Raw genomic sequence first — 26,974 nt, 5'->3', positions numbered from 1 at the left:
ATGGTCCTAATACTTGTGTCATTAAATAAGTGCACGTTACAATTTTAGAAATTCTTGAGCCTTGCATTTGTGTGGCAGCAGCAACCTTCAAATAGCACAAGACATTTTCATGCAGCAGCTTTTTATATTTAATACAATCAGATCCCACAGCAACAAGGATTTCTGCTACCTGTACAATGAGCCTATGACTCAAACATGGCTGCCTGAGTACGCTTAAAGCAGAAGGAAAGTACACACAAATCATATGGTTAGTACAGCTAGAGGGTTGTTGCAGCTATGCTGGTCCTATAAATGTGTAAGAGGTTTCTTTTCTGGTATGTTTTTTGGACCAACTGATGTTAGACATGCTTTTGGGCACAAAATCACCATTTAGCCACTCCACTACTTTTGCTGCCTCCCCTCTCAAAGGCAAATCTTCAGAGTACAAATACAGTTTACAAGTATAGCACAAAGTTGCGGGAGTCTTATTTTCCAGGGTGAAACCACTTTTTATCTGAGTTACTTTACTTCAAAGAGGAGCTTGGACAATTAAGTTGCACTGCTAGAGAAATAAGCAACTGTGAAATTAAACTTCCCCCTCCAACATGAGAAATTAGGACCTGGCTTTATTAAACTGCAGCAGAGCCAACTCTTTATAGTAATTTTGCTCTGAAAATTAATATTTTCAAACTGTAATTTAACAAGAGTAGTTTTGAACTAGTGATAATAGGAAAACTTCTGCATCTTAAAAAACCCCAAAACAACCTTATTGAGACAAACATGGATTCAAAGCCACTTATTTAATATTGGCCGACTTGAGCACTGCAGGCTCCCCACCCCCTGCCCCCAATATATTTTTTTTTGGTATACAGAAGCCTAAGCACATTGATTATGAAGACGTAAGTTTAACTAGCACCATTATCTCAAACACGGTTCTTGACACGGGACAACGACTGCCTATGGAAGCTGATATGTGCACTACCTGTTCATTAACCTGCTCTCACCCGCAGAAGTGGAAACTAAAGCAGGCAGCTTACCCCTAAGTGAAACAGTACAGCACTACTGTAGCTTAGCTTCCAGCCACTAAAGGTTGAAAGCAAGCAGGTGGACAGCTTCTGCTCAGCAGTTGCTCTGCATGAAGCCCTAGTTACTTAATAACGTGCTGCTATTTGATGGTGCATTCCCTTTCTCAGTCCAGCTTTTATGACCATTTGCTATGTATAAAAAGAGCATTTCAAAATGGCTCATAGAAGTCATTAATATGCCTTTTACCATTATTGGCAAATATAATTTTTTGACTTTTTAAAAAGCTGATAAATCACTACTAAACTTATTTAAAGGATTTCATGTTACCAATATTTTTAGGGGGCTTTTCACTTCAAAATGAAGTATTACTGTTTTGTGGTTAATACACAGCACATAGATTTCATAGACATTAGGGCTGGAAGATCATTGAGTCCAGCCCCCCCCCCCAAAGGGCAGGAAGTCAGCTGGGGTCACAGGATCCCAGCAAGATAAGCATCCAGTTTGCTCTTGAAGGTGGTCAATGTTTAATTTAGATCATAAAAATTAGACAATATTTTATTTTAGAAATCTATGCATCCTACCCAAAAAAGAAAAAAAAGGTATGGGAAATTATCATACCTCACTTGCTGACATATTCTTCACCTGTTCTGGTTTTAGTTCTGTCAAAAAAATAAACTCTATTAGTTTTACAGGAAATACCAAGACTTTGGATGCTTAGGAACATTTTACATAGTTTTAGTCAGAAAAGTGGCTAAACCAGCAACTCTATCTCAGTGGATCTGTTCCTTATGTATTCAGATCTGATGACTGAAGCTTTAGTGATTTCATCTTCTTGGCTTTTACTCCTTTTAGCTCTGCTGAATCAGCATAACCAAGACAGAAACCACGAACAACCTACATGTTGTATAGGATAAATAAACATATATATGTATATATTTGTCACCTGTCTACTATATACATGTATATAGATATAGATGTATTTATTTAGTAGACAGGTAACAACCCCCTGAAGTGGGGTAATTTTCCCCAACATAGAAGCGACTTACTCCTGAAAGAATCAGGGAGAAAATAAAATGCCCCTTTCCCCATAGTCAACCCTGTGTAGATCATAATGGTTTATCTAAACCATTTCTGTCCATGTCTATCTTAGGGTAGCTAATACTAAAATGTAAAATAGGCTCTTAACTGCTTGCCATCTACAAACAAAATGCAGTAGCAGCCAGCTACTGAAGGCAGCTAACACCCAGGATAGCTGCATGTCTGTTGCATTTCTGTTTATTACTGATATTGGTGTAATTTTTATTTTAAAAAAATCAATTCAAATTGTACCAGAGCATGCGTTTTACTCTTCCCCACTCTGTCGACAGAATTGTTGTTGAATAAACCCCTACATACAAATCAAACAAGTGTGTAGAGGTTTAAATGCAATGATTCCATGGTCAGTGGGGTTATAATGTGAAAATAGACTGCAAAGGGATTAACATGAGACATTTATTTACCCTGTAGTTTCCTTCTCCCTAGTAGTGAATGAGTCAAGGTGGACATCAGAGAGTTACAAATAGAAGGAACTTATAAAAACATATTGAGACAAGTCAGAAGCAGGGAACTGCAAGCCACAGAATCTTAGGGTTTGGTTTGGTTTTTGTTGGGGGGTGGGGATGAGGGGGGTTAAACTTTTTTCTTTCATATGAAGAAAATGCCACATACGTAGCATTTACACTGGAAATAAAATGCACAGACATTTTAATACAGCAGTTTAATGCACTGTTTCAATTTACAGAAGGAACAGATAAGGATATCACTTATGAGATGCTGATTGGTGCTATAACATCCCAGTTTTCACAATATATGAAATACTTTTTCCCATAAATTTTCACTCAACTCATGACTGACTGCCCATTAAAAGTGGCTATGGGGGGTAGAACAAAGAAACGTGGAGCTACTTGGTAACAAAGTTCAGTATGTAGTACATTTGCAAATCCACATTCTAGGATTTGTACCTAGTGTCTCAAATCCATGACCCATTTTAAACACCATTCACAACCACGTGATGGTGATGCAGAGACTAACTGTATCCTCTGACTAAACAAATCACTGCCTATCTGAAATCTAATTCCAGACTTCAAAGTAGTGAGCAAAGTGGACGAGTGTGGATCTGCACAGACAATACTTGGGTACTCTATGGTGTGAAGTAATCATAATTTCTTCATAAAAAAACACCTTGTGCTGACACACAGTACAACATTACCAAACAGTAGCAATACCTAGAAGGCATAGACAGAGAATTAAGTCATATGCCTTTCTGAAACAAGCATTTTTTTGGCTCCAGCTTTGCCAATGATTTTATCAGCAAGTTTCAAAGACGGCAATATCACAGGGGTAGCCACAACTGAATGGACTTATAACTGTCATTCAAAAGGTACATCTGGTATTAACAGGCTGAAAGGCAAATGAATCTGGTGAATTAATAAGTGTTCCCCTTGTGGTAGCACCTCCAGAATATTACAGACCATCAGCCTCCAAAAAATCGTTCTCATCCAATTCATGAAGCAAACAGAGCATACAATTAAGCAAGTAGGGATAGACAAAGATGAGGGTTCAGTTACCCTGGAAAGAAACTGGGATATGTACTATAAACTAAGGCAAAGAATGTTAAAATGTGTCATCTGCAGGGCGTCGATAATGTTTCCTTTTGTCATGTAGTGACAAATTGTAAAGCAAAACTAGACCTATCTTACCATGCACACCTCCCAACACCTCCTGGGTCTAACTTAAATACGTTAATTTAGAGAGACAAAGGAATAAGGGGGAAGACAGTAACAATGCATTCAGAAGGTCCTGAAGGCATTTAATTTTGCCCAGAAAATCTATGTGAAGAGCTAACTTCTTACCTCGAATAGGGCCCAGTGCTGCATCCTTTGCTAGTGCAGTTAGATCACTTCCTGAATATCCATCTGTCATTCTTTATAAAAATGTTAGAAGGGAGAAAAAAAAATATGGAACAATCTTGCAATATCTCCACATCTCCAAGCAAGTTCTACTAAAAAGGTAAACAGTATTTTCCTCAGGAAAAAAAAAAGCTATGGACATTACATAAACATACTAGTTTGAACATACTTCTGAAGTAAAGATATTTTACCTATTAACATAGTAATAAATCAGTATTAAATGTAAAACAGCATGCTAGAAAAGCAAAGCTGAGTACTGCAACCAAAAAATATTTTATAAAACACTTGCTTTTAAGCAGATGCATTAATTGTCTTTAGAGTGACCCCTAGCTATTAAGTGCCCTATACTCTAAACTACTTGCTTTAAAAAAAAAAACCCACCTTAAAATACATCTTGCATATGTTTTTTAACCTCACTGGGCATGTCCTTACATGCAGGGATGTGTTGTTGCTGCAGCAAAAATAGCAACGGCACAAATTTGTGCCACTGCTTTTTGCTGCTGTGCATGCTCCTGTATGTGGGGTTGGTGCAGGGCAAATTGTTCCAGGTGGAGTAGGGGAGGCTGAGGACAGCACCTGTACTGGCCTCAGAAGCCTTACCTGGGGGCCTCCCGAGGCAGCAGTGGCAGCAATCCAACGCCACAGAGCCTGGCTCCAGTTTCTTATTCCTTCACAGGCAAGGTCAGCTCCAAGATTACTGCACTAGGCAGCACACTTAGGGGAGGCAGTGAGCAGCCAACAATGGCAAAAGAACAGGTTAAGAGCTATTTAGAAAAGCTGGACACATACAAGTCCATGGGGCTGGATGGGATGTACCTGAGGGTGCTGAGGAAGTTGGCTGTTGAGATTCCGGAGCCACTGGCCATCATCTTTGAAAATTCATGGCAATCAGGAGAGGCCCTGATTGGAAAAGGGCAAACATAGTGCCCATATTTAAGAAAGGGAAAAAGGAGGATCCAGGGAACAACAGCCTCACCCCAGTCCCTGGAAAAGTCATGGAGGAGATCCTCAAGAAATCCTCAAGCATTTGGAGAAGGTGGTGAGTCAGCATGGATTCACCAAGGGCAAGTCATGCCTGACCAACCTGGTTCCTTCTATGATGAAATGACTGGTTCTGTGGACATGGGGAGATCAGTGGATGTGATGTACCTTGACTTCCACAAGTCTTTTGATATGGTCTTCCACAACTTTCTTGCAGGCAAGCTAAGGAAGTATGGGTTAGATGAATGGACTGTAAGGTGGACAGAAACTGGCTGGAGCATCAGGTTCAGAGGGTAGTAGCCAACAGCTCGATACCTAGTTGGCAGCCAGTATCAAATGGAGTGCCCCAGGGGTCGGTCCTAGGGCCAGTTTTGTTCAAATGTCTTCATCAGTGACCTGGAACATGGCATTGAGTGCACCCTCAGCAAGTCTGCAGATGACACCAAGCTGCGGGAAGTAGTAGATACGCTGGAGGGTAGGGCTAGGATTCAGAGTGATCTAGACAAATTGGAGGATTGGGGCAAAAGGAATCTCATGAGGTTCAACAAGGACATGGACAATTGCAAAGTCCTGCACTTAGGACGCAACAATCCCATGCACCAGTACAGGCTGGGGGCTGACTGGCTGGGCAGCAGCTCTGCAGAAAAGGACCTAGGGGTTACAGTGCACAATAAGCTGAACATGAGCCAGCAGTGTGCTCTTGTTGCCAAGAAGGCTAAAGGCATACTGGGCTGCATTGGGAGGGGTGCTGCCAGCAGGTCAAGGCAAGTGAATATTCCCCTCTATTCAGCACTGGCGAGGCCATATCTGGAGTACTGTGTTCAGTTTTGGGCCCCCACTATAGAAAGGATGTGGACAAATTGGAGAGAGTCCAACAGAGGGCAACAAAAGTGGGGGGGGGCCTAGAGCACACAACTTATAAGGAGAGGCTGAGAGACTGGGTTTAGTCTAGGGAAGAGAAGACAAGGGATTAAATAGCAGCCTTCAACTACCTGAAGGGGGGTGGGTTCAAAAGAGGATAGACTGTTCTCAGTGATGGCAGATGACAGAACAAGGAGCAATGGTTTCAAGTTGCAGCAAGGGAAGTTTAGGTTAGATATTAGGAAGTACTTTCTCACTAGGAAGGTAGTAAAACACTGGAACAGGTTATTCAGAGAGGTGGTGAAATCTGCATCATTGGAGGTTTTTAAGACCTGACTAAACAAAGCTTTGGCTGGGATGATCTACTTGTGGATGATCCTGCTCTGAGCAGGGGGTTGGACTAGATGACCTCCTGAGGTCCCTTTCAACCCTACCTTTCCATGACTATTATTCTGGTGGTGCATGCTGCTACCATGTGTGGTGTACCGCTTTTTTTTAGTGGTGAGGTTTGGGGGTTTTTTGGTTTTTACACCTGCATCTCCAATTGTCAAAAAAAAAAACTATACTGAAAATTAGCAATGTGGCAAACACCTGCATGTTCACCACATGCGGTTTGTGGCGTCTCAGACTGCACGTGTGCACTCATGGGGACACACCCTATGACTAACATAACAAACGCTTTTATTTTGCTTCTACCACGTCAGATTTCCTGGATGACGCACTCTAGTGCAAGACTTGGACTCTGATTAACAGCAGAACACAACAAAGACTAAAAGGAATAAGCTGGGGGGTGGGGGGAAAGAGAGGAAGTTTATACAATGCAGTGTGTTATTGAGGGCAAATCTCATATCATGAAAGTAATTATCCCTTACATTCATAACTTCAGTTGATACACTTTTTTCCATATTATCTGGCCACAGCAAATAATACTTACATACTTAATACATCAGGTACTATAACTATCTTACTGGTTTCTACTGATATCCCATACTACAAGGTAAGAGTGCCTTCTATGTAAAAACAGCAATAGTGATACAGCTGATAAGTGTGTCCCTTTGGGTAATGTATTAAAAAAAACCTAAAGCAAAAACGTATATTTTTAATCATAGAGGAAGTTATCGTTAGAATAGAAGTGCTTTTCAAAAATGTAGGTTTTGTTACATTTCCCAGCGATGGTCAGATACTGGGTGGGCCCTATTTCCTCTGAAGGTTTATTCCATGACTGAATCCCTGAACCAACAAATAACGTATCCTCAGACTTTGCAAACTGCATGTTCCAAATCTAGCGCAACTGTACGTGGTTTAGATTAGGGATGGTGAGCCAAGGGCTAAATCTGGCCCCCAGTGCCCTGTCATCCAGTTCACGGGGAGCCCGCATTCTAAGACTGTATGTTTCTGAAGGCAGATGGAGATAGTATCTTCAAAAATACTTCAGATTCTGACCACTAACCACCATCATCTCAGTTTGTCTGGTATTAACGTTAGAATTTGCTGCTCTCAATTCAAAAGCTAGTTTTTTGTAGGTATTCTGACTACAATCGTGGCTGTTGTGGAAGTTGAAAGGAGCTAGAGTTGAGTATCATGGGAATGCTGCTGCAGCTGTGGCCACAGCATCTCAAAAGACTTGAATTCCACAAAAATGGAAACCAATCCTTTTTTTATACTGAAAAGACTGATTGTACAAAATAACAGTAGTGGTAAAGGACAGTGAGACCTGCTTACTGTGCACCGTGCCTTTCTGAAAACAGCCATTACTTAAATGCCGAGCTTTACAACAGCAGTTAAAGCAACTCATTCATGACGTAGTTAGCAATATGCACCCCATTATTATTTTAGGGGACTTTGGGGCAGAAAAACTTGTTGATTATAAAGAATTAAACAACAGAGCAAATCCTATATACGTTCCAAATAAGGAGATGTGAACATAAATCAAACAAAGTCTGTAGCAGGAAAAGTGAGACCATAAAGAAGTTGCGCACTTAATTTGGTTTGTATATGGTGCATAAAATCTGCCATCAGCACCTAATTCCTTTTTATTCAGTCTGGTGCTAGCACCAGCAACATTAAACTCCATGTAAGAATTAAGATGACAATGAGCAATGATTGTGCCTCAAATATGTAATGCTACGGATACAAAAGGCTGACATATAAGCCCAGAGAACCATGCATGCCAACATTACTACTACTACTAATACTACTGGCTATACTGGAGCCATTGAAATTCTTGATGCTATCTACCTTATTCAGTTTTCCTTCTCTTCCTGGTCTACCAAGATGACTTCACCTCCTCAAAAATATGGTCAGAGAAAAAACTTGTGCTTCTGTTAAAGAATATTTCTTAAATTCTCTTCATTTTCTGTCCCCAAAAGAACATTTATAATGCAAACACTTTTACAGGATAAGCATATAGCTATGTAGTGAACCTTACAAGTGAAAAAATAATTTTCACTATGGATAAAAAAAATCACTTTTAGGGCTATTTCAATTCAAGTTCAGATAAAAATACCAGAAAGATCACACAAATTACGAAGTCTCTGCAATTTTGTGCTTGCAATTTCTGTATTACCAACCCCAAGAATCTACAAATCATGAAAAAGCAAAACCCAAACCAATGAGATGCTTTTTCAACCTGAAATGCACACAAAATGTATAAGCAGGTGCTCTCTTTTGGCAGCAGGGAACAAGATGGGGCTTGCCCAGAGTATGGATGGGAAGGAGCTTCTTCTGCTCCTGCCTCAGGCAGAGTGCTGATCAGCTTGTTTCAACAGCAGACCTGGGTGGTGAGAAAATAGTATGAACAGTACTCTTACAGTCTCAGAAAAGGGTGGTACTGCCTTCATATCTTCCAGAATATGTACAGTTCATTCTAAAGTTATACATTATTAGCATAAATTCTACTCAAAGTAAACTGAAGTAGCTGAAATGAATGCTAGAAATATTGCTGGTCCACAGTATAATAATGAAGTACTCACCTAGCTAGTTGGGCCAGCTCTTTTTGGGTCAATGGGCTTCCTTGTTTGCTTAAAAGGTTTTTTAGTAAAATCAGTCTGGTCTGAAAAGAAACATTCATCAGTTATAAATTACTTACAAAACTGAATGATTATTACTGAATAATAGTTTTGTGAACTAAGCAGATATATTATGCTTGTAGTATTTATGTTGTTCATATTTATCCCTCTTAAATAAAGACACATGAACTCATTACACACTAAATCAGTAAGTCCACTGGTTTCAGCTGTACAATCATGGTTACTGCACTAGAATCCTGAAATTCTTCTTTTCCTGCTGCTGGTAAGCTAATGAGTAATGCTGGGGGAAGGGGTATTTTTAATGTTGAAAGAAACTAGCTTTTAATGCTGAAACAAACTAGATTCTAGCAGTTACCTTTTACATTAAAGAATCTCATCTTAAACCAAACAAGCCTGGTTCTGCAAATATAAAATAATATGGGCAGATCAAAACATGCCCTTGGTTATTTAAAATAATCACATTGCTTGTGATGGCAAGTTGTTCAAGGAGGAGGGAACAGCTACTAGCAGATTTGATATGAATAGGAATCCTATAATACAAGAACTTAAACCATTCTAAGTGTAATTAGGATATTCAGGGGAGGTTGAAGGGAGATGGGGAGGGAAAACTCCTACACAATAAACATTAAATAAAAGAAAAAGTCAATAGTTCGCAATGGTCTACAGCTCTGAAAAACTTAGGAAAGTTTTCAAAATTCAGAGAAAAAAAAGTACATAAAGCCACTTACCTCCTCATTTGGTAAAGATACATACACCCGTTTGGTGAACCGTCTGAAAAACAGTAACGTTTTATTGCACGAGAAGAGGCCCAATTAAAGGGGGGGCGAAATCAAACAAAAACCCCCTTAGGAAATCTTAGGGAAGGAGTAACACATCTGAAACCATTTGTCCTGGGGTAAAACAAATCCAGATGCAGATGCATAAAAAAAATAGAACTGGAGTCAGAAGATACTGTAGTATACAATAGATATAATTTTAGTAATGCCACTATTGTTTCTTCTTTCTTCTCAGAAGAATGGACATATGAAAGCAAGGCCCAGATAGGTCTCTGTCTGTTATTTAAGCACAGAAACATTATACTGCCTGAACTCAAATCAACATTCTTTCTGTTCAGAAAAACCAAGGCTAATGCTATTCCTTTAGATAACAGAGGGTGCGCATACTACTCAAGTATATTTAGAGGGTTATTCTGGTGTACAAAAGTGTAGTTTGCTTTAGCTACAGTGAAATTTTGCCTATGTGGAAAATTTCTTCAACATACAGTTTATAGGAAAATGTTTGATGAGTGGCTCCCAAACTGCAGAACCACACTACCAAACCCAATATAAAAAACTATAAAAGAAAATGGCAATGCATAGGATACACATTAAATACTAGGATACAAATCCAGAAGTTTTAAAGATAGAAACATCATGCACAACCATTGTCTTAAAGGATTAAGCCCTATAACACTCACAGGAAGAAAGAAAAAAAATGTGCCTGTAGCTTTAAAATATTCACATATAAGCTTCCCTCCTCAGGGATTCCAATGATTGCATGGCCAGATTCTTCAGAAGACCCTTCCACCCAAGTTAGAAACACCACTACAACCAGAAGTAACAAAATTATGTTCCATTCACTCTTAATACCTTCTTGCACTAGCCACCACTGCAGAGTCTCTAAAATACCTTGAGAAGCAGTATTCATGATTAAGCCAATACTAGCAAGACTGTATTCTTCAAATCAAGGACAAAGAAAGGTGTGAATGTGATAGATTATGACAGAACTGTTGAGTATTTCTTTTGGGTATTGGATGTATGAAAAGTCTGGTGTTGTTTCTATGAAAGCGGCTAATGTCAGACTTCTCTCTGCTCCATTCTTTGGGCCTAAAGAAACTGAAAGAGGACTACACGATGAATGGGTTTGGACAGAATATTGGATTGGATCCAAGATACTATTGTTTTATACTATTTTAGATTCATGGCACTAAGTACACAGGTATCCCCAAGAGAAGACTGAAGCACTTAAAGAAAACCCACAACTTACCAAACTACACTAACAAATCTGTCCAGTACAATTTGAAAAACAAGATACTTAAACAGTAAAATGTGTAGTTTATAAAAGGAAGTATTTTAAATTGAATTGTAACCATGTGTGCTAAAATGGGAATAACTCTAGTACCTGAGAACAGCATCATCAAGCTCTTGTGGCCTGTTAGTTGCCCCCATTACAAGTATTCTGTCTTCTCCAGAAGACTGCACCTATAATTTTGTAAAACAAAATACTTGATCATTGCTTAGTTGTCAATTTCTAAAATCATCTATAAAGACAACTTAAATAGGGCACTACCTGAATATTAATGTTATGTTGGCCTGCTATAAGCCATTTTAGTTTTGGTTTTAGAAAACAGAGTGTTTTGACTCTTAGAGATTCTGTGTAGGATGCAAAGGTAGCTTAGCCCCAAATTTACCTGAAATGGCTAAGGCTGCCAATTAGACAAGACAGTGCTGAAAAACTGTATCACAAAAGAATTAAAAAATTTGGTCACCCTTAGAAGGCTCCATTTAAAAAAAATACCATAGCAAACAAAGAAAACCACCAGGCAAAACTGGTTTAACATTTAAAAATGCTGCTCCTTCAAAAAAAAAAAAAATACCCAGCTTCACTGCCACTCAACCTTGAAACTACTTTGAAACAGAAGAGGAAATCTAGAACAAAAAAATCACAGCAGCTCAAGAACTTCTGCATCAGATTATAGGTCTAACTCCGTCCAGTCTGCTGAGTAAGACTACAAACTTATATTACATTTGCCCCAGGATATGCTGGGACAAAGTGCAGTTGTTCAAATCCCCACATGTGGTGCCCCGAGATAAATCCTAAAATGGTTCATAGGATAAAAAGTACTAAAAAATTATCCCAGCACAGCGCAAAATGTGTCTGAGTGGATCTCAGTATTGTATCTTTAAAACGTTTCTTTCCATGCCATTGATATTTTAGTAGGAAACTATATTTTTACTTCGTTTGCATCCTGTCACTTGTAATTAAAGAACGATATTAAAATAATAAAAAGGTATGTACCTATTATATATATTTTATTATTATAGATATCAAACCTCTTTACAGTAGCTCAGCTGTAAATGGTATAAGCCTAATTAGTGGTTGACCAGGATCCTTTCTTAAATCTCACATTCCCTCCTAGTGAAATCAAACTCATTACACAACAAATCCTCCAACAGCAGAAAAGCGATTTAACAGCATAAGCCTTTTCATCTTACCAGATTCTAGGTATCCATTCTACTTAGTATTACTACAGACATTGAGCTCAACTGTCTCCAGCTGACCACTCTCAACAAGCGCTGGGTTCTTCCTCATGCCCAAAGTACAAGTTTGACCCATAGTTCTTCTATGGGTATTGTCCCACTATTTTTTCCCCACCCATGCAACACCATAGCCCATCCACAGTTATTCTCCTCAGACCACTCGCTGTGATATTGCAGCAGGCTGACTGGCACAAAATAGAGGGTATTTGCAAAAAGAGTTACTGGAACAACGTGTGTTCATGCAAATATTCTCAATACAAGTGAGAACTCATGGCAGAGGTGATATCTTTTATTAGACAAACTAGAAATTTGCAAAAACAAATCTTTATTTGCAAGCTTTCAGGCACAGGCACCCTTCTTCAGGCATAAGAGAATGCAAAGATTGTAAAAGTTCTCCTAGGCAGAAATGCAAATTCATTTTCAGAATGAAATGAAAATGAATTTGCATTTCTACCTAGGAGAACTTAGGAATTGGACAACCCTGGCCTAGCTGACAGTAAAGGAGAGACTAAGCTAGGGGATGGTGCTGGATTGCAACAAATTCCAACAGGATGGTAAGGCCACGAGGAGGAAACAGTGATGGTGCAGGAGACCAGTGATGCCTGTCCCCCTCACATCCAGAGCCAACCAGGCAGCAAAGTAGATGCCAGTGTCAACAGGAGCCACAAAACTGTTCCAACATGCTCAGCTGGAGCACTTAGGCCTCTGTCATCTACCATTCTTTCCAGATGACAGTGTGCAAGTCTCCATGAACTTCTTCTCAGGCCTGTGTGACTCCCACAATCTTAAGGACAGATGTCCAGCACTGACGCCTGTCAGCACTGACATCTTAAGGACAAATGTACAGTAACCAAGTCTGAACAAGCTTCAGTAGGAACCATGTGGGGCTGAGAAGTCAAGGCAGCAAGAATACATTTCTGTACAGAATTCCTGGTAGATGCTCTTCCTCTGGAGCAGGACCTGAAATGCCAAGACATAACAACCTTGCAGGTGCCAAAGGAGAAACTGCACAGTGAGTTACTGCCAGAAGACCTCCAGTACCAGATAGAATACCTCATTTCCGGATTAGAGACTGAGCTATTAGTCTATTCAGGAAATGTATCTTATGTCTATTATCTTGTTCCCTGCAGATGTGAGACCTAAAGGCCTACATGTCTGAGCAGGTGCTTAGGATCAAAGTTTGTTTGAGATAGTAAAGGCACCATCTGAAGTGGAAAATGCATAATCACATGATATTGCGCACCAGAATGAATACACACCAGAAATCTATCAAAGACAGGAATACCCAATTACCTGTGGGGGCACATTTCTCACAAGAAAACCACTCTCTCCCCAATCTCCCAGTTCTAATCCTCAAAGGAAACTTACAAAAACCTTCTCAGAGATGAGCCTATGAACTCCACTTCATCAACCTCCTGGATACTAAGAATCATAGACTAAATACAGACATTGAATTTATGACACACTGTAACCTGCCTGACATCTGACTCCCCAGGTACCTCTCCACTATTTAACATCTACATTCATTCCCCTTCTCCCCCACCACCCAGCCTGTCTCTCACCCACTGACTCCTCAAATTACAATCTTCACTGGCTACCTATCTTGCATGCATACCAGCCCAGCCTCTGGCTTCTTTACTATTTATTCCACCCAGGAAGAGCACACACCAACTGCAGAGATTTCCTCAGCCTGATGAAGAGTTTGTAAACCTGAAAGCTTGCTAATAAAACGTCTTCCCCCTCAACTACTTAAGTTGGGCTAATAAAATATATCAGATTCACCCAAAGAACCTCGTCTACCTAATCACATGATAGGCAGATCTTGAAGGCTGGGGTAAGACCACCATCACGGAAAGGAGATAAATAGCTTTCCTAAACTAAGAAAAATAATGACAGTCTTAGTCCTTCAAAACAAAGGGACAGGATCCATATAACAAAGCATCCCAAGATGACAGTGGTTTATAACACTAAATATCAAAAGTGCAAAAGACTGCAAGGAAATAGTGCTACATCCAACCTGAAGACTAAAGAAGGTGAAAAGACAGAAGACCCGTCATCTTTCACAACAAAAGAGAAGAAAGAACAGAAAATGCAGAAGCCCTGAACAGAGGGTATTCTGAGACACAGAGAGATGGCAGAAAAGATTGATGGATAATATGTTGTCAATATGATGTGTGCATTCATTACCTTTTATTTGTTTGGCATGAGGAGGTGCATGACTACGGAACATCCTACAAATATGGTTAAACTAAGGCAGTAAGTCTTGAAGCTCAAGGCATATATGCACAGTTATAGGTAGAATATGTACATGGAAAACAGTCAGTGGAGAAGTATCTAAATTGCTGCTCAGTGAAAAAGTGAGAAATATAACTGGTAGTGCTCAGCCCCATGTGCCTCATTTCCACTGGCCCCCACTACCCTCACCAAATTCAGCTAACACACAAGTAAGATACTTACACCATCAAATTCTATTAAAAATTCTGTTTTCAGGCGCCTACTAGCATCATGTTCACCTTCTCTTCTTTCACATAAAAGGCTATCAACTTCATCTAAAAGAAGGGAAAAAAATCTTTGTTAAGGGTTTTAATCCATGTTACAGTCAGTGAGACAAGTATATATCAAGGTTTGAATCAAACATTGTTAGTGCGGGGCTCCAATAAAACTCTGATGTTTATTCTTCAAGAGACAGAACCTGGGAAATTAAGGAATATATTTCTACATGCTTCAAATAGTGTGGCCAATGTCACTGGTACATGATCACCATTTTGACGCAACCTGACAAGAACAAGGTATGCATTCTAATACTGGTAGGTAACTCCAAATGGAATAAGACTTTTTTTCCAGCAAGTTACATATAAACATGCTCTGCAAGTAGAAAACACTTGGCATGTAAAGCTATCTATGGAAAATTGTTTCCTTATTTAAGCTTCTTTCACACACCAGTTGGATACTGGGACAGAAAGTGAAGCCTGCTCAGATGAACCAAGCCCCTCACATGAAATACTGCTTTGAAAACAGCTAATTGCTGAGCCCTTCAGATCTGCTTACCTTGCTATAAATTATATTATTACTGGAACCAGTGATCCTCACCCAAATATAGGAATACTTACATTCAAGAAACAATTTTTCCTTCAAAATGTAATTACAGAGGCTTAGCAAACAGCAATATCTTACCTATAAAAATTATAGAAGGCTGAAGTTCCCTGGCTACGGCAAACAGCGCGCGCACAAGTTTCTCACCTTCACCCACCTAAACAAGAACAATTTGTTAAGTGTTTTCCAGAGTTAGTGATAATAACTTATAGAAAAAGCTGCTTACAAACATGAAGTTTGGTCTGACCCATGAACACTGTCTCTAATCCACGGGCGGGCAATTATTTTGGCTGGAGGGCCGCTTAACCAGGCTTGGTGAGCTTTCGAGGGCCACATGGGTAGAGAGAATGCTGGCCCTTGACCACTGCCCTGCCTCCTGGTTGCCATCTTGAGACCAACCCCTGACCTTTGCCACCAAAAGTCCCTCCCCTTGTGCCCTAGCAATACTCCTTGGGGGGGGAGGGGGAATGAGGGGAGTACGCTGCCATTTGAGAACCAGAAAAACCCCCCAAAAATCACACAAAGTCAAACACCTACTATAACATAAGTTTTATTTTAAAAAATATTCTTGTCATGATTTATGTTTGCGTACTGTATATAGAGATGATCCCATAACTCAAAAGTAAAGTCTTAGTCTTGTATATTGTGCAGGGGAGGTGTGGTTGCGGGGGGTGCGGTTTGTGTATGTTGGGACATGGGAGGTATGTATCTGGGTATATGGTGGGGGGGTGCATCTATATGGGGAGATGTGGGGGTAGGGTGTGGGGGAGGGTGGGGAGGGTGTAGGAACTCCCCACGCTCCCCCCATGGCATGCAGCCCCCACTAGCAACAGTGACAGCAGCAGCAGATGGGGGTGCTTGTGCTCAGTGCAAGTGTTTGGTCAGTATCAGAGAGATTTTTTGAAACCACGATTCTTTTGCTTAGTTTGTTAGTATGAAATACATGACTGCAGCTTTGGCTTATCATCATGATACAGTCTAACAAAGTTATTGGGCTAATGCAATACAGGATTATCTTCAGTGCACCCTTCACATTTAAAATTTCATTCTGATTTTTGCTCTGCAAATCCTTCAGTTCGAGATCCTAATGTAGTAGTGTTATTAAATGGCCAAAGTTAGCAATCATTACTTACATATTTGGAAGTTAGGCTTGCAGCACTTATGTTAAAGAAGGTTGCATTTGATTCTGCAGCAACGGCTTTGGCCTGCAAAAAGTAAATGCTTTTAAAATGGATGACAAATCGGAAACTGGAGTTACACTGCACTAAAAAGTTAAAAAAAAATTTTAGACACTAAATTACATTGCAGGAAGAAAAATTATACAATACAGCTTACCAGATATGTCCAGATGAGATGCTTAATGAGCAGTAGACTAATTCTACTGTGCATTAGCATGTCAACGCAAAAACTCTGCTAATACACAGTAGAACTACTCTACTACGCATCAAGCATCACAAAAAGACCATGTAACTCTGCTACTGCACATCCATGTAGTATTTCATATTGGAGGTACTAAACTTAATGCACAATAGCAAAGGTGCATTAATGTACATGTAGACAGGCCTATCCCAACTAAACCAGAATCCTATATAGATACTATACTGATATATTGATGTGGTGGTCTGTGATTTGTGAATCTGTCCATGATGCAGAAGTAATGCTATTTCCCTGAAAAACTTATAATTACATGACATTAAATTTCCAGTAGCATAACTACAGCAGAGCAACAACCTCAGGGGAGGGGACTGGGAGGAAGGGGCAGAGGGAGGCAAAATCAAGTGGCTGTTGCTGGCAGTTGAGATCGCAGAAGCAACCAGAAGTCACCACTGCCCCATACCCTGGGTGCCTGGCTGCATCCTGATCCAATGCAAGTTTCTCAAACTTGTACTATTCTTAGAAAATTAGGACTGCCTAATCCTTAAGCTTTACTATATTTATAATATGAAGCTCTGATAAGATATTACACTTGTTAAAAACGAGTTACAACATCTGTCTGTTACAGGGGTGTAGGTTGTAGCCGTGTTGTTCTAAGGATATAGGTAGACAAGGTTCTTTGGGTGAATCTGATATCTTTTATTAGACCAACTTAAATAGCTTGAAAATAATTTTTAAGCAAGCTTTTGGGTTCAAAAACCCTTCGTCAGGCTGAGGAAGTTTCAGCAGTTGGTATGCATACCAGTCCAGCCTCTGGCTTCCTTACTTTTCATTTCATCCAGGAAGAGCACACACCAACTGCTGAAACTTCCTCAGCCTGACAAAGGGTTTTTGAACCCAAAAGCTTGGAAAATAATTTTTAAACAACTATTTAAGTTGGTCTAATAAAATATATCAGATTCACCCAAAGAACCTTGTCTACCAACATCTATATGTTATTTTTCCCCCCACACATTTGGTAGTGAGGAAACTTCACTTAGTTGGGGGTTTGTTTGTTTTTTGCTTATTTTTCTATTCCAGTTACACATTGATGAGAAAATCTTCAGAAGAAAAAGGAATAAAAAACACTTTATATAAATGAGGGCGTTCTTGTCTTTGTACCAGTTGTACCATAATCAGTGGAAATAAAAAGGAAGATCAGAAGGCTGAAGTGTTTTACTTAGAGAGGCTTGACCCACTCCATGTTTTATGCTATGCAACTTATCTGCCAAACAGAACTAGCAGTTAAGAATTCAAGTCTGTAAGTATCCTGCTTAGTTCAATGGAATAGTATGCTTAACCAGGGGCTGCCTCATTCCTTTGTATACAAGAACCAAATGTATTCATTTAAAATAGGTTTACATTTTTATAATTAAATGTTATTAAATCGATAAAAAGTAGGATTTTCCCTACTTTTTAAATGTATAAAATAAAAATGTGTGGCATTGTCATAAGGGGTAGTTTAGAAAGACAGCACTGCTTATAAGCAGCTGTCATCCTCAAAAGCACTTATTTATGGGGGCAGGGTTCACTCAAAAGCTAAGGCAACGTTAGCGTCTGGTGAGATGGGGTGTTTGTTTTTTTAAGTTCCAAGTTCAAATGTTAGGTCAGCCACAAGCCACATCTAGGAAAGTACTACAGTATGCAGTTACTCATGAATAAATATAATTTTTCACTCATGAATGCAGAACCTTAAAAGCATGGAAATACACAAACAATGGATTCTCAATCTTAGTAATTAAGTTAGCTTAATTTAATGATGCTGTGACAGATACCTCCATTCCTTCACAAATCTCTCACATTCATTGCCCTATGAAGCTGCACTAGTAGAGATTTTTCTGGCTGATGCCAATAGCTGATTTTTAAGGAGGCATATAGTCTGATACTGATCCAATTTCTGATACCTGGCCCGGCAGCATGGAGAGCTGCCTCCAGCAGATAAGTCTTGTGTGGTAGAAGGGAAGAGGGGAGGGAAGGGGCTGGGGGGCGCAGATCAAGGCCCCCACGGTGAGGGAAAGTGTGGGGCTGGGGACAACACTACCCAGCCAGGGTGGAGCAAGTGCGAGATAGTTCCACAGCTCATCTGGGGGCCGTGTGGAAGGGAGGGGAAGCTCCCACAGCTGCGCACCGTTGGTCCAGGCGGGCACAGTGGGGGTGGAGGGAGGTGTGTGCCCCCGGATCTGCTCAGGGTGGGCGTGCTGGGGCCAGGACTGCACCAAGCTCTTCCCAGGGGGGTAGGGCTGCGGTGAATGTGTGGCTGCAGCATCCCCTTCCCAGCACAGCTCCGCCCCACTGGGAAGAGCTTGGCACAGTCCACCTCAAGCAGACCCAGGGGCACACTCTTAGCACTAAAATATGTCATCATATAGGTGCACAGAGTTCCATGCACATAGTCCATTGAGTTTGTGTGTTGGTGACACAATTTTATAAAACTGGAAGATGCTGCAGTGACAGAAATTAAAGAACTTTTAACATATAAATAGAAAGCATCTATTAAAGCACCACAGAAAAAACCAACATTAAGTAGAATTGGGTTCCAAAAGTATTATTTTTAAATGCCCAAGAGGGATGTCCTGATATCTAGGAGAACAAGAGCTTCTGAAAACAGTTTTTAAATTGAGATCTGCTAACTAAAGTGAAAGTAATTCTCACCAACATCGTTTTTCCATTTCCTGGAGGGCCAAACAACAATAGTCCTCGTGCAGGAGCTCTAAGTCCTGTAAATAACTAGAAGAGAGATACCGCATTACAAGAAAATACCTTTGGAAGGTTAAGTAGTGTAACTAATTGGGAGACTGGAAAAATTCTACAGAAGTTATTGCTCTAGTTCATTAAATTCTTGATCTCTATCATCTAACAAAACATACTAAGCTCAGAATATTTCAGTGCTCAAAATTCTGACTCATTCATGAGAGTTGGAGACTTTATAGCAAATAAAATATCTGAATTGTAAGAAAAATAATAGCCCCGGACCAAAGCATACTTGGTTTAAAACAGGATATAAAAACAGGATCTTAAAATAGGGACAGCAGAAAAGGAAGAATTACTGGAAGCTAATTAAACAAAAAATAACCTTAGGAGTAAATCTGAAATTTCCAAACAGATGACAGGGACAAAATTAAGGAAATACAGTTATGCAATGACAGCCTCTGCTGCACATGCACATACATACACACACACCTCCTAGTAGCTGGACCCTCTAAACTGGCCAAACAATGACCAAGCCTGACACTTTTTCTTGCAGCTGTATAACACAGCACAAGCGAAGCTCTTTGCCTCATGGCAGCAGTGCAGATAAAGCTCCCTGCTGCCTAACAATGTCACAGCCCCACAGCTCTGTGGGCTGAATCTGATGGCTTCATAGGCCATAGGTTGCCAGCTCTTGTGCTAAACACTAACTTTTTGTAGAAAGTAGGAACACCAAAAGGAACCCAGAATTATTCCTTAAAAGCTTTCCACTGAAACAAAGCAAAGATTTTTATTTGAATTCCTATAAATTTGTATTATGGCAACACACACAAAAAATTCATCTCAACTCAAAGGTGGAGTACATCTTTTGTTATCTGAATCCCGTTGGAAGGCACCCCACAGAGCTGTTTAGACGGTGTGTTTTTACTTGAATGAATTTATAGCTATCTTGTGAAGAAATATACATATTAAAACACGAAGTAAAACTATATCAAACTTAAATAGTCCAAATAATATACTATTTACTTACGTATAACATGCACATCCTCCCCTCCCCACCCCCAGAAAATAGCTATCCAAGATTGTGGTGGAAGGAAGCTCGTTTTCATGGCAGAATGGATGCATGAGGATGCTGGAATGGACTGCTAGGGGCTGTGCTCCATTCCTTGTGAGGCCCCACATCCAAGCCATCTGAAACCCATGCAGCAAGGAATTCTGCATTTGATAGTGGCAAAATGGAATACCAACACTGAACAGATGCCATCTCCCAGATATAGAATTAAGGGAAGAATGAGGATGCAAGGCACCATATGACCTCCTGCAGTTTGGGTGCATCAGTTGGACTAGAACTGTTGCATCCGAGACATCTGGATGCGGCTTTCTTTAGATGGAGAGTAAGGGCTTTTCTTTTTGCTTTTAGTTATTTTGTGCTATCAGTGTTTTCACATTTACCATAAAATAGCTGCCTTAATTCATCTCTTATTACCTCGTCATACACTTTCAAAAAGCTATATGGTTTCATCTTAACATGCTATATCCACACAAAAGGAATACCGCCAATACAAATAAGAAAGTAATTCTACCTTTCCTTCATCTATCATGTTACAACTTAATCCTACACCAATACACTTGCCTTTTCCCACACCAAAATAAGGCTTTGCTTACAAGTCTTTCAATATTCCCTTTACTGGAAGTGTTTTGTGAAAGGCTTTTATCCCCCTTCATTAAATTTTCTTCAGCCTGATCCCAGCCTTCCTTTCATCAACATGCGGTTCTTGTCCTTCATGTAATTACTCCATCATTTATATTTTGAGCTATTCACTGCTTTAGTTTCAAACTATGATCTTGTTTGATTATCTTTTCCCTACAGACAGATGGCATCAATTTCTCAAAAAACCAAAAACCAAAAACTCTATGCCTGAATGTAAAATTGGTTCATTAAAAAACAGGGTAGTATGCACACTCACCTCTCAACCATTTATGGATAGTTTTGTTTTTTTTCCCCCCACCAAACAGTGAAAAAAACAAAGCCTCTCAGCCTTTCGTTTTTCATAAAGCCTTTAAAATTATTGTGAACTTCTGCATGACCAAAACAAATAACATAACACTCTTCAGGGTGATCGATGAGCTCCTACAATCATCCCTTATGCTATTTACCCAGTCTTCAGTAAGCAGCACGTAAGACTGCTGATGGCCATCTTTTAAGAATGCTTCAAATTCCTATATTGCACTAGGGCATGTGGTTTCTGCCTAGCGGTCACTGGCAAGATGCTGCCTCAGGAACTAGATCACTCTTTATTCTTATCAACAGTGCTCTTCATATTCCTTTGCCCAACACTTGGCTCACACATCTCCCAATTAGTAAACTAGTCCCAAGGATGTCTCCAGACAAAAATTGGCCTCCACTTGGCCTGTGCCCCTACTTTTCCTTCTCAGAGATATAAGGCAGTTTACATCCAAATTCATTATTAAGGAAAGCTTTCGTGAAGCTAAAATTAAATGGACGTAGTCCGATTTTAAAATATTTCCACGTAGTTTTTGCATCTTCAATAATGTAGCAGGATGTTAATGTAAGACAGCAAAAACTGAAAGTTACTTATTCTGTAACTAGTTCTACTTAGAAAGTAAAGTACCACCTGTGTGGGATTCTCATTCTTAAATCTTTACAACTCTCAACTCCAGTTTATTAATCACTGAGGGCAGTAGTAACAAGAAAGACGGCACAAGCTAGGCCCCCAGCATGCTATATAATGTTAGCGAAGCCTTGTTGAGATCCTTTATCTATTTGCAATATTGTCTTTTGGCCTCATGTAGTTAGATTCTTTTCAAACTCCAGAGGTCATTGCCTTGAGTGCTTGGTATGTTTTAGTCGTACTTGCTTTTGGCAGCTACTGAATGATCTTGGCATTCCAAGTTTGTATGGCTCAACACTTAACTAATATGCTAGCAGTTATCCAGTTATACAAATTAACTCTGCTGGGTAACACCACAATCTTACCATGGTACATCAATGCCTATTTTATTCTTATAAGCTAGCATCTGTGCATGCACACTTTGTTGGTGAAGTTTATTTTTGTTAAACGTAGTGTTTGTCCTGATGCCACAGGAGATTTTTTTTTTAAATCAGGTAAAGACTATTCAAGAGCTTCATATCCCTGGCTCGTGTCACAGGACTATGACCAAAATCAAGGCAATTCAATAAGTGAAGAACGCCACTGTGCGTGTACATGAGCACATGAGTTCAGAAAAGCTAGGATGCCATCCTGATAGTTACCTTGGATTAACAAAACCACAATTTAAACCTAAACATTAGTGTGCACCTACTAATTTTAAATGTTAAACTGTGCTGCTTGAAGCCTGACCTTAGAGTCAGCCTCAACTTGTAACAAATGAAACAAACCCCACAAACTTCTTACTGGAACACTAAATAACTTGCCCTTCTTCAGACCTAGTACAAACATTGACACCAAATGATACATTACTGAACTGTTCACATTGCTCCTTAGGGCCATTACAACTCTACAGCTTCAAGTTATTCGTAGGCAAATATCATGGAAGTACTGGCATAGAAAACATTCAAAGATCACTCAGAAATGCTCCACACAGCAAGCACAGATGGTCAAATCTCTCTGTAGCCCTCTTAGAAGAATTTTCCGAAAATGCAGATAAGGCCACAAAATATGAATTCCACACCTCATTGAGAATTAATATTTCAACTAGTGGATTGTAGGATTTAATTTTACAAGAAGGAATATACATTGTCCCCTGTATAGTGCGTTTCTCAGCTGCTTCAGAAAGGTAAAAATATATAGTGAACATTATTCAATTACTTACCTCAGGTCTGAGGGAGGGAAGGATAACAATTTCTTGCAGTGCTTGCTTAGCCAGCTCCTGCCCAGCAATATCATCAAATTTGACAGTTGGCCCACTAATAAAGAAATGGAATGTCAATTAGTCTAACAATAGGACACTATTTTCTTGGACTGCAGCTGACTAATTTAGTGCATTTAACTGCTTATAAAGAACCATTTTAAAGCTAGCTACAATTCAGTTTTGCACAATATGCTATAGAAGCATTATGTCACTCTTAAAAAAGGATGAAAATTAAACATTTCAATGATTTATCTAATGCAAAAAAATTACAAACATGGGTGTGCATTCTTTCCATAAAAGGAATAAGATTAGCTTCTTATTTAAAATATATCTTAAGAAGCTACATTTCTGAACAAAGTACATTTTTGTGCATTTGATTTACCTGTCAACAATTTCATTCAGAATAAGATTAGCAAGATTGCTGTCCACATTTCTAAAAATCTTCAAGTCTTTCTTTTTTCGAGGAGCCGTTGTAGGAGTAGAAGGCTTATTAGTTCTGCTATTTTTTGGAGTAACCTTAAGAAAACACAATCACTTCAAAAAGTAATACAATTAAAAAACATATGTAATAGGATTGTTTGTACATCACAAATCAAGTTCTAAAATTTAGGATTAAAAAAGTTTTAAAAATTGCCATGTTTGACTATAGTAGTTTGTCACAGGACACACTCACTATGCTAGAGCATTTCAGCCTTCAGCTGTAAATTTTTTCAGAAGTTTAATACTACTAGTGCTGTTACGATATGAAGATTAGTCCGTTCACTTTTCATACAACTGATATTTTTCCAGAGAGCTTTCATAAAAACTTTGAACTACTGCCAGTTTTGAGATTTTCAGTCTTTTACTAGTGAAGCTATTTCTATAATGGTTGGTAATGGAACCCCTTCTTTTTCACTTCAGGCCATGCCAGTCATTCTAACAGTTTTCTATTTATTGTCCAGTCTAATTATTTTCTAATTTTTTTCCTACACCAATTGTTTGATGTTTAGGGTAGATGTTCTGTCCTACAGGGGAAGACTTTTTATTACCATACTTCAAAAGGAAGTGGAACAAAGCAATTTTCACGTTTTATGAGGAACATACAAAGTATATTCCAGCACCAACTTAACTGTCAGGTAAAGGAATGAGTTTTGTTTTTCCATTTTTTTCTTTTTTAATTTCACTTTGGAATCAAGCCCATGCATAGGAAGTTTCAGACATATAATTTAGCATTTAAAAAAAAAGTTAAGTGACAAATATGTTGATAGCATTCATATCCTAGATTTCAACCTTGTGGTTATGAGACTGTAAGAAATTACTAAACTAAAACCACAATTTGCCATGAGTTTTATATAAAGCATCTACTGACTGCTAATATTTTTGTCCCTGGCATACCTTGTGTGTCGAAGTTGCAGGATTAGTTCCTTGTCTAGATACGGTTGATATCGCACTGTAACTAGGAGTTCTATGGTGACCCGAAAGACCTGTGGGTCCAGTTTTTGCAACGGTTTTTGAACGAGGAAGAGAATTACTTGTGTGTGCTAATGGATCCTTCTTTTTTGGAACTGCTCCACTTTCTATAAAAGGAAAAACCAATACCATCATGAGACTATATTAAATGACCAATATCCTATTAGCATAAAAAGTGCACCTTCAAGGCATTTATTCTAACTTTGTTGCCTACAAGCTGAGACTTATTTTTAAAAATGGTCAAAGCCTAATATTTTAATGATGCCATAAAAAATATTATTCTGCTTAATTAGCCTTTTTTTTTTTTTAAACAGATCTCAAGCAAACCTCTTTTTTTTAAATTGTTCATAAACAAACGTTGAATTAAGTCTCATAATGGAAAGAGCCATCTTGCATTACTTATAGTGGAGTATTACAGAGAAAACTGAATAAAAGATTCAAACATTTCAGGAGGTATAAAAATTCTACAGTAAAATCAGAAAGGTGACATCTCCAGTTGCCAGGTTCAGAGCACTACTTCCTCACAGAACTATGCACCGCACGACAGATGTTAGTTGGCAGTTTTATGAGCACTTTCCACACTGGTTAAAGTTATTTTATTCTGTCAAACTAAGATTTATAGAAATTCCCAACTTTAACTGAAGGTTGTAGTTTAAAAATCTGAGGGACTGAGAATAAGAAATTTAGAGTATAGTTTCCTCAAAAAAACCCAAACAAACAACACCCTCCCCCTCTGAAGAAGCTTCCCTTGCCATCATAACTCATGGGGATATGGTTTTATTGTAAAGTATAATTAAAAAGAAAAAGTATATAAAAAGTGCAATACACTCTACACATGCCTGCCCTGATTCTCCTCCAAAGCAAGGCCGCATGCTTCAGCAGGTAACTGATACTAACCACAGCTGGCTATACATATTGAGCAGCTAATTTGGCTTGTAAGGTGAAGATGACAGGCATATACACTGGTTTCTGGTCTCAATTCAGAAGGTTCATGTGGTAAAACAAGGTTCTATGGCTCAGGACTGCCAAATGGCATGAAAATAAATAGCATCTATGGTCCAATAAAATACAGACACACTGACAGAGGACTGGTGTTGGTTCTTCTATCAGTATATACAGTAAGAGAAAGCAGTACAGGTTTCCCTCGCTTTATGCTGCACATGTTCCTGGAAAACGGCACATAACTCAACTTTGTAAAATGGATTCCCTTTGTGCGATGTAACAAATAGGTATATGTTCCAAGACCTTGACTGTACCGACCCCCAGACCCATTTCTACCACTTTTACACAACACTTTTGGTAGTCAACAACAGCAGATAGTACACACAAGCACAGAGTGGTAGTGAATGTTACCATAATGGGGATGGCAACTACAGGAACACATGTTGCAGATGAGTGGGAAGCACAGATCCACATAGGAGACTATATTTTGGTGTGCATCACTCCCACAATGCATTGCACAAAGTAGCCAACTGTGGGCTTCCACTACACCAACTGCATAAGAGAGAATTTACCCCACATATATCCGATTTTTGTTATAAGCAGGGTCATTGCATGAGAGCAAATTTGCACATACAGAACCTGCATAAAGCAAGGGAAACCTGTATTTTGCAGCTTGTAATGGGAGCATGGAAAAAGCAGGCTTAAGGCAACTTCTAGTTAGATAAACGGACAAGGCAGCAAAGTTAAGAAAGGTCATTTGATGAACTTTCACAACAGTTTAAAAATGTTTTAAATAGAAGTCAGCAAAGTCTGCAATGGAGTATTTTAATTAAATTTGCAACTTTCCCAAAAAGTTGAATATATGATAGTGTGGAGAACTCCCATAAGTCTCCTTGAGACTTTTTTGAAAAGGAGAGAAATGCTATTGAGAAGTCCATTTCTGCCTAGAACATACTGCATGCTCTAGAGAAAGTACTTTCAGGAAAAGAAAAAAAATCCTCATCTTTACCAAAACACACAAAAGTGGTTTAATAGAAATATTTCAATGAAATGGAAGCATTAGGTACTACAATTTTTTTTTTTTTAACTGAAACTCCCTTATCCAAGAGCCTGAACTTTCTCCACTGCAAGTTAGAAGTTTCTGAAATCACTGAACCATAATTAAGTTTCATAGATTTCATAGACATTGGGGCTGGAAGGGACTTCAGCAGATCATCGAGTCCAGCCCCCTGCCCGAAGGGCAGGAAGTCAGCTGGAGTCTTAGAACCCCAACAAGATAAGCATCCAATCTACTCTTGAAGGGGTTCAATGTAGCTGCTTGAACCACCTCCGCTGGCAGACTGTTCCAGACCTTGGGGGCTCGGACAGTAAAGAAATTCTTCCTTATGTCCAG

The 26,974-nt window shown here is 39.2% G+C and overlaps 1 protein-coding gene across 3 annotated transcripts in view; it reads right to left on the bottom strand.

Moving 5' to 3' along the window:
• Nucleotides 1–26,974, bottom strand: part of SPAST (spastin) — a 63,072-nt gene that overhangs the window by 1,269 nt on the left and 34,829 nt on the right. For 2 of the 3 annotated variants that reach the window (XM_090044976.1, XM_090044968.1), the window contains 12 exons: nucleotides 24,565–24,746; nucleotides 23,573–23,706; nucleotides 23,152–23,245; nucleotides 19,282–19,356; nucleotides 16,350–16,421; nucleotides 15,298–15,373; nucleotides 14,581–14,672; nucleotides 10,985–11,064; nucleotides 9,553–9,595; nucleotides 8,768–8,847; nucleotides 3,897–3,967; nucleotides 1,624–1,664 (listed from right to left, as the gene is read on the bottom strand). In XM_090044976.1, coding sequence (XP_089901102.1) covers nucleotides 1,624–1,664; nucleotides 3,897–3,967; nucleotides 8,768–8,847; nucleotides 9,553–9,595; nucleotides 10,985–11,064; nucleotides 14,581–14,672; nucleotides 15,298–15,373; nucleotides 16,350–16,421; nucleotides 19,282–19,356; nucleotides 23,152–23,245; nucleotides 23,573–23,706; nucleotides 24,565–24,746 — 1,040 coding nt within the window. The other variant, XM_090044984.1, reaches the window with a different exon arrangement.

This window comes from Crocodylus siamensis, chromosome 1, assembly GCF_052110815.1.
Source record: "Crocodylus siamensis isolate JL-2025a chromosome 1, ASM5211081v1, whole genome shotgun sequence".
Lineage (NCBI taxonomy): Eukaryota > Metazoa > Chordata > Crocodylia > Crocodylidae > Crocodylus > Crocodylus siamensis.
This window is presented reverse-complemented; position numbering and strand designations above follow the sequence as displayed.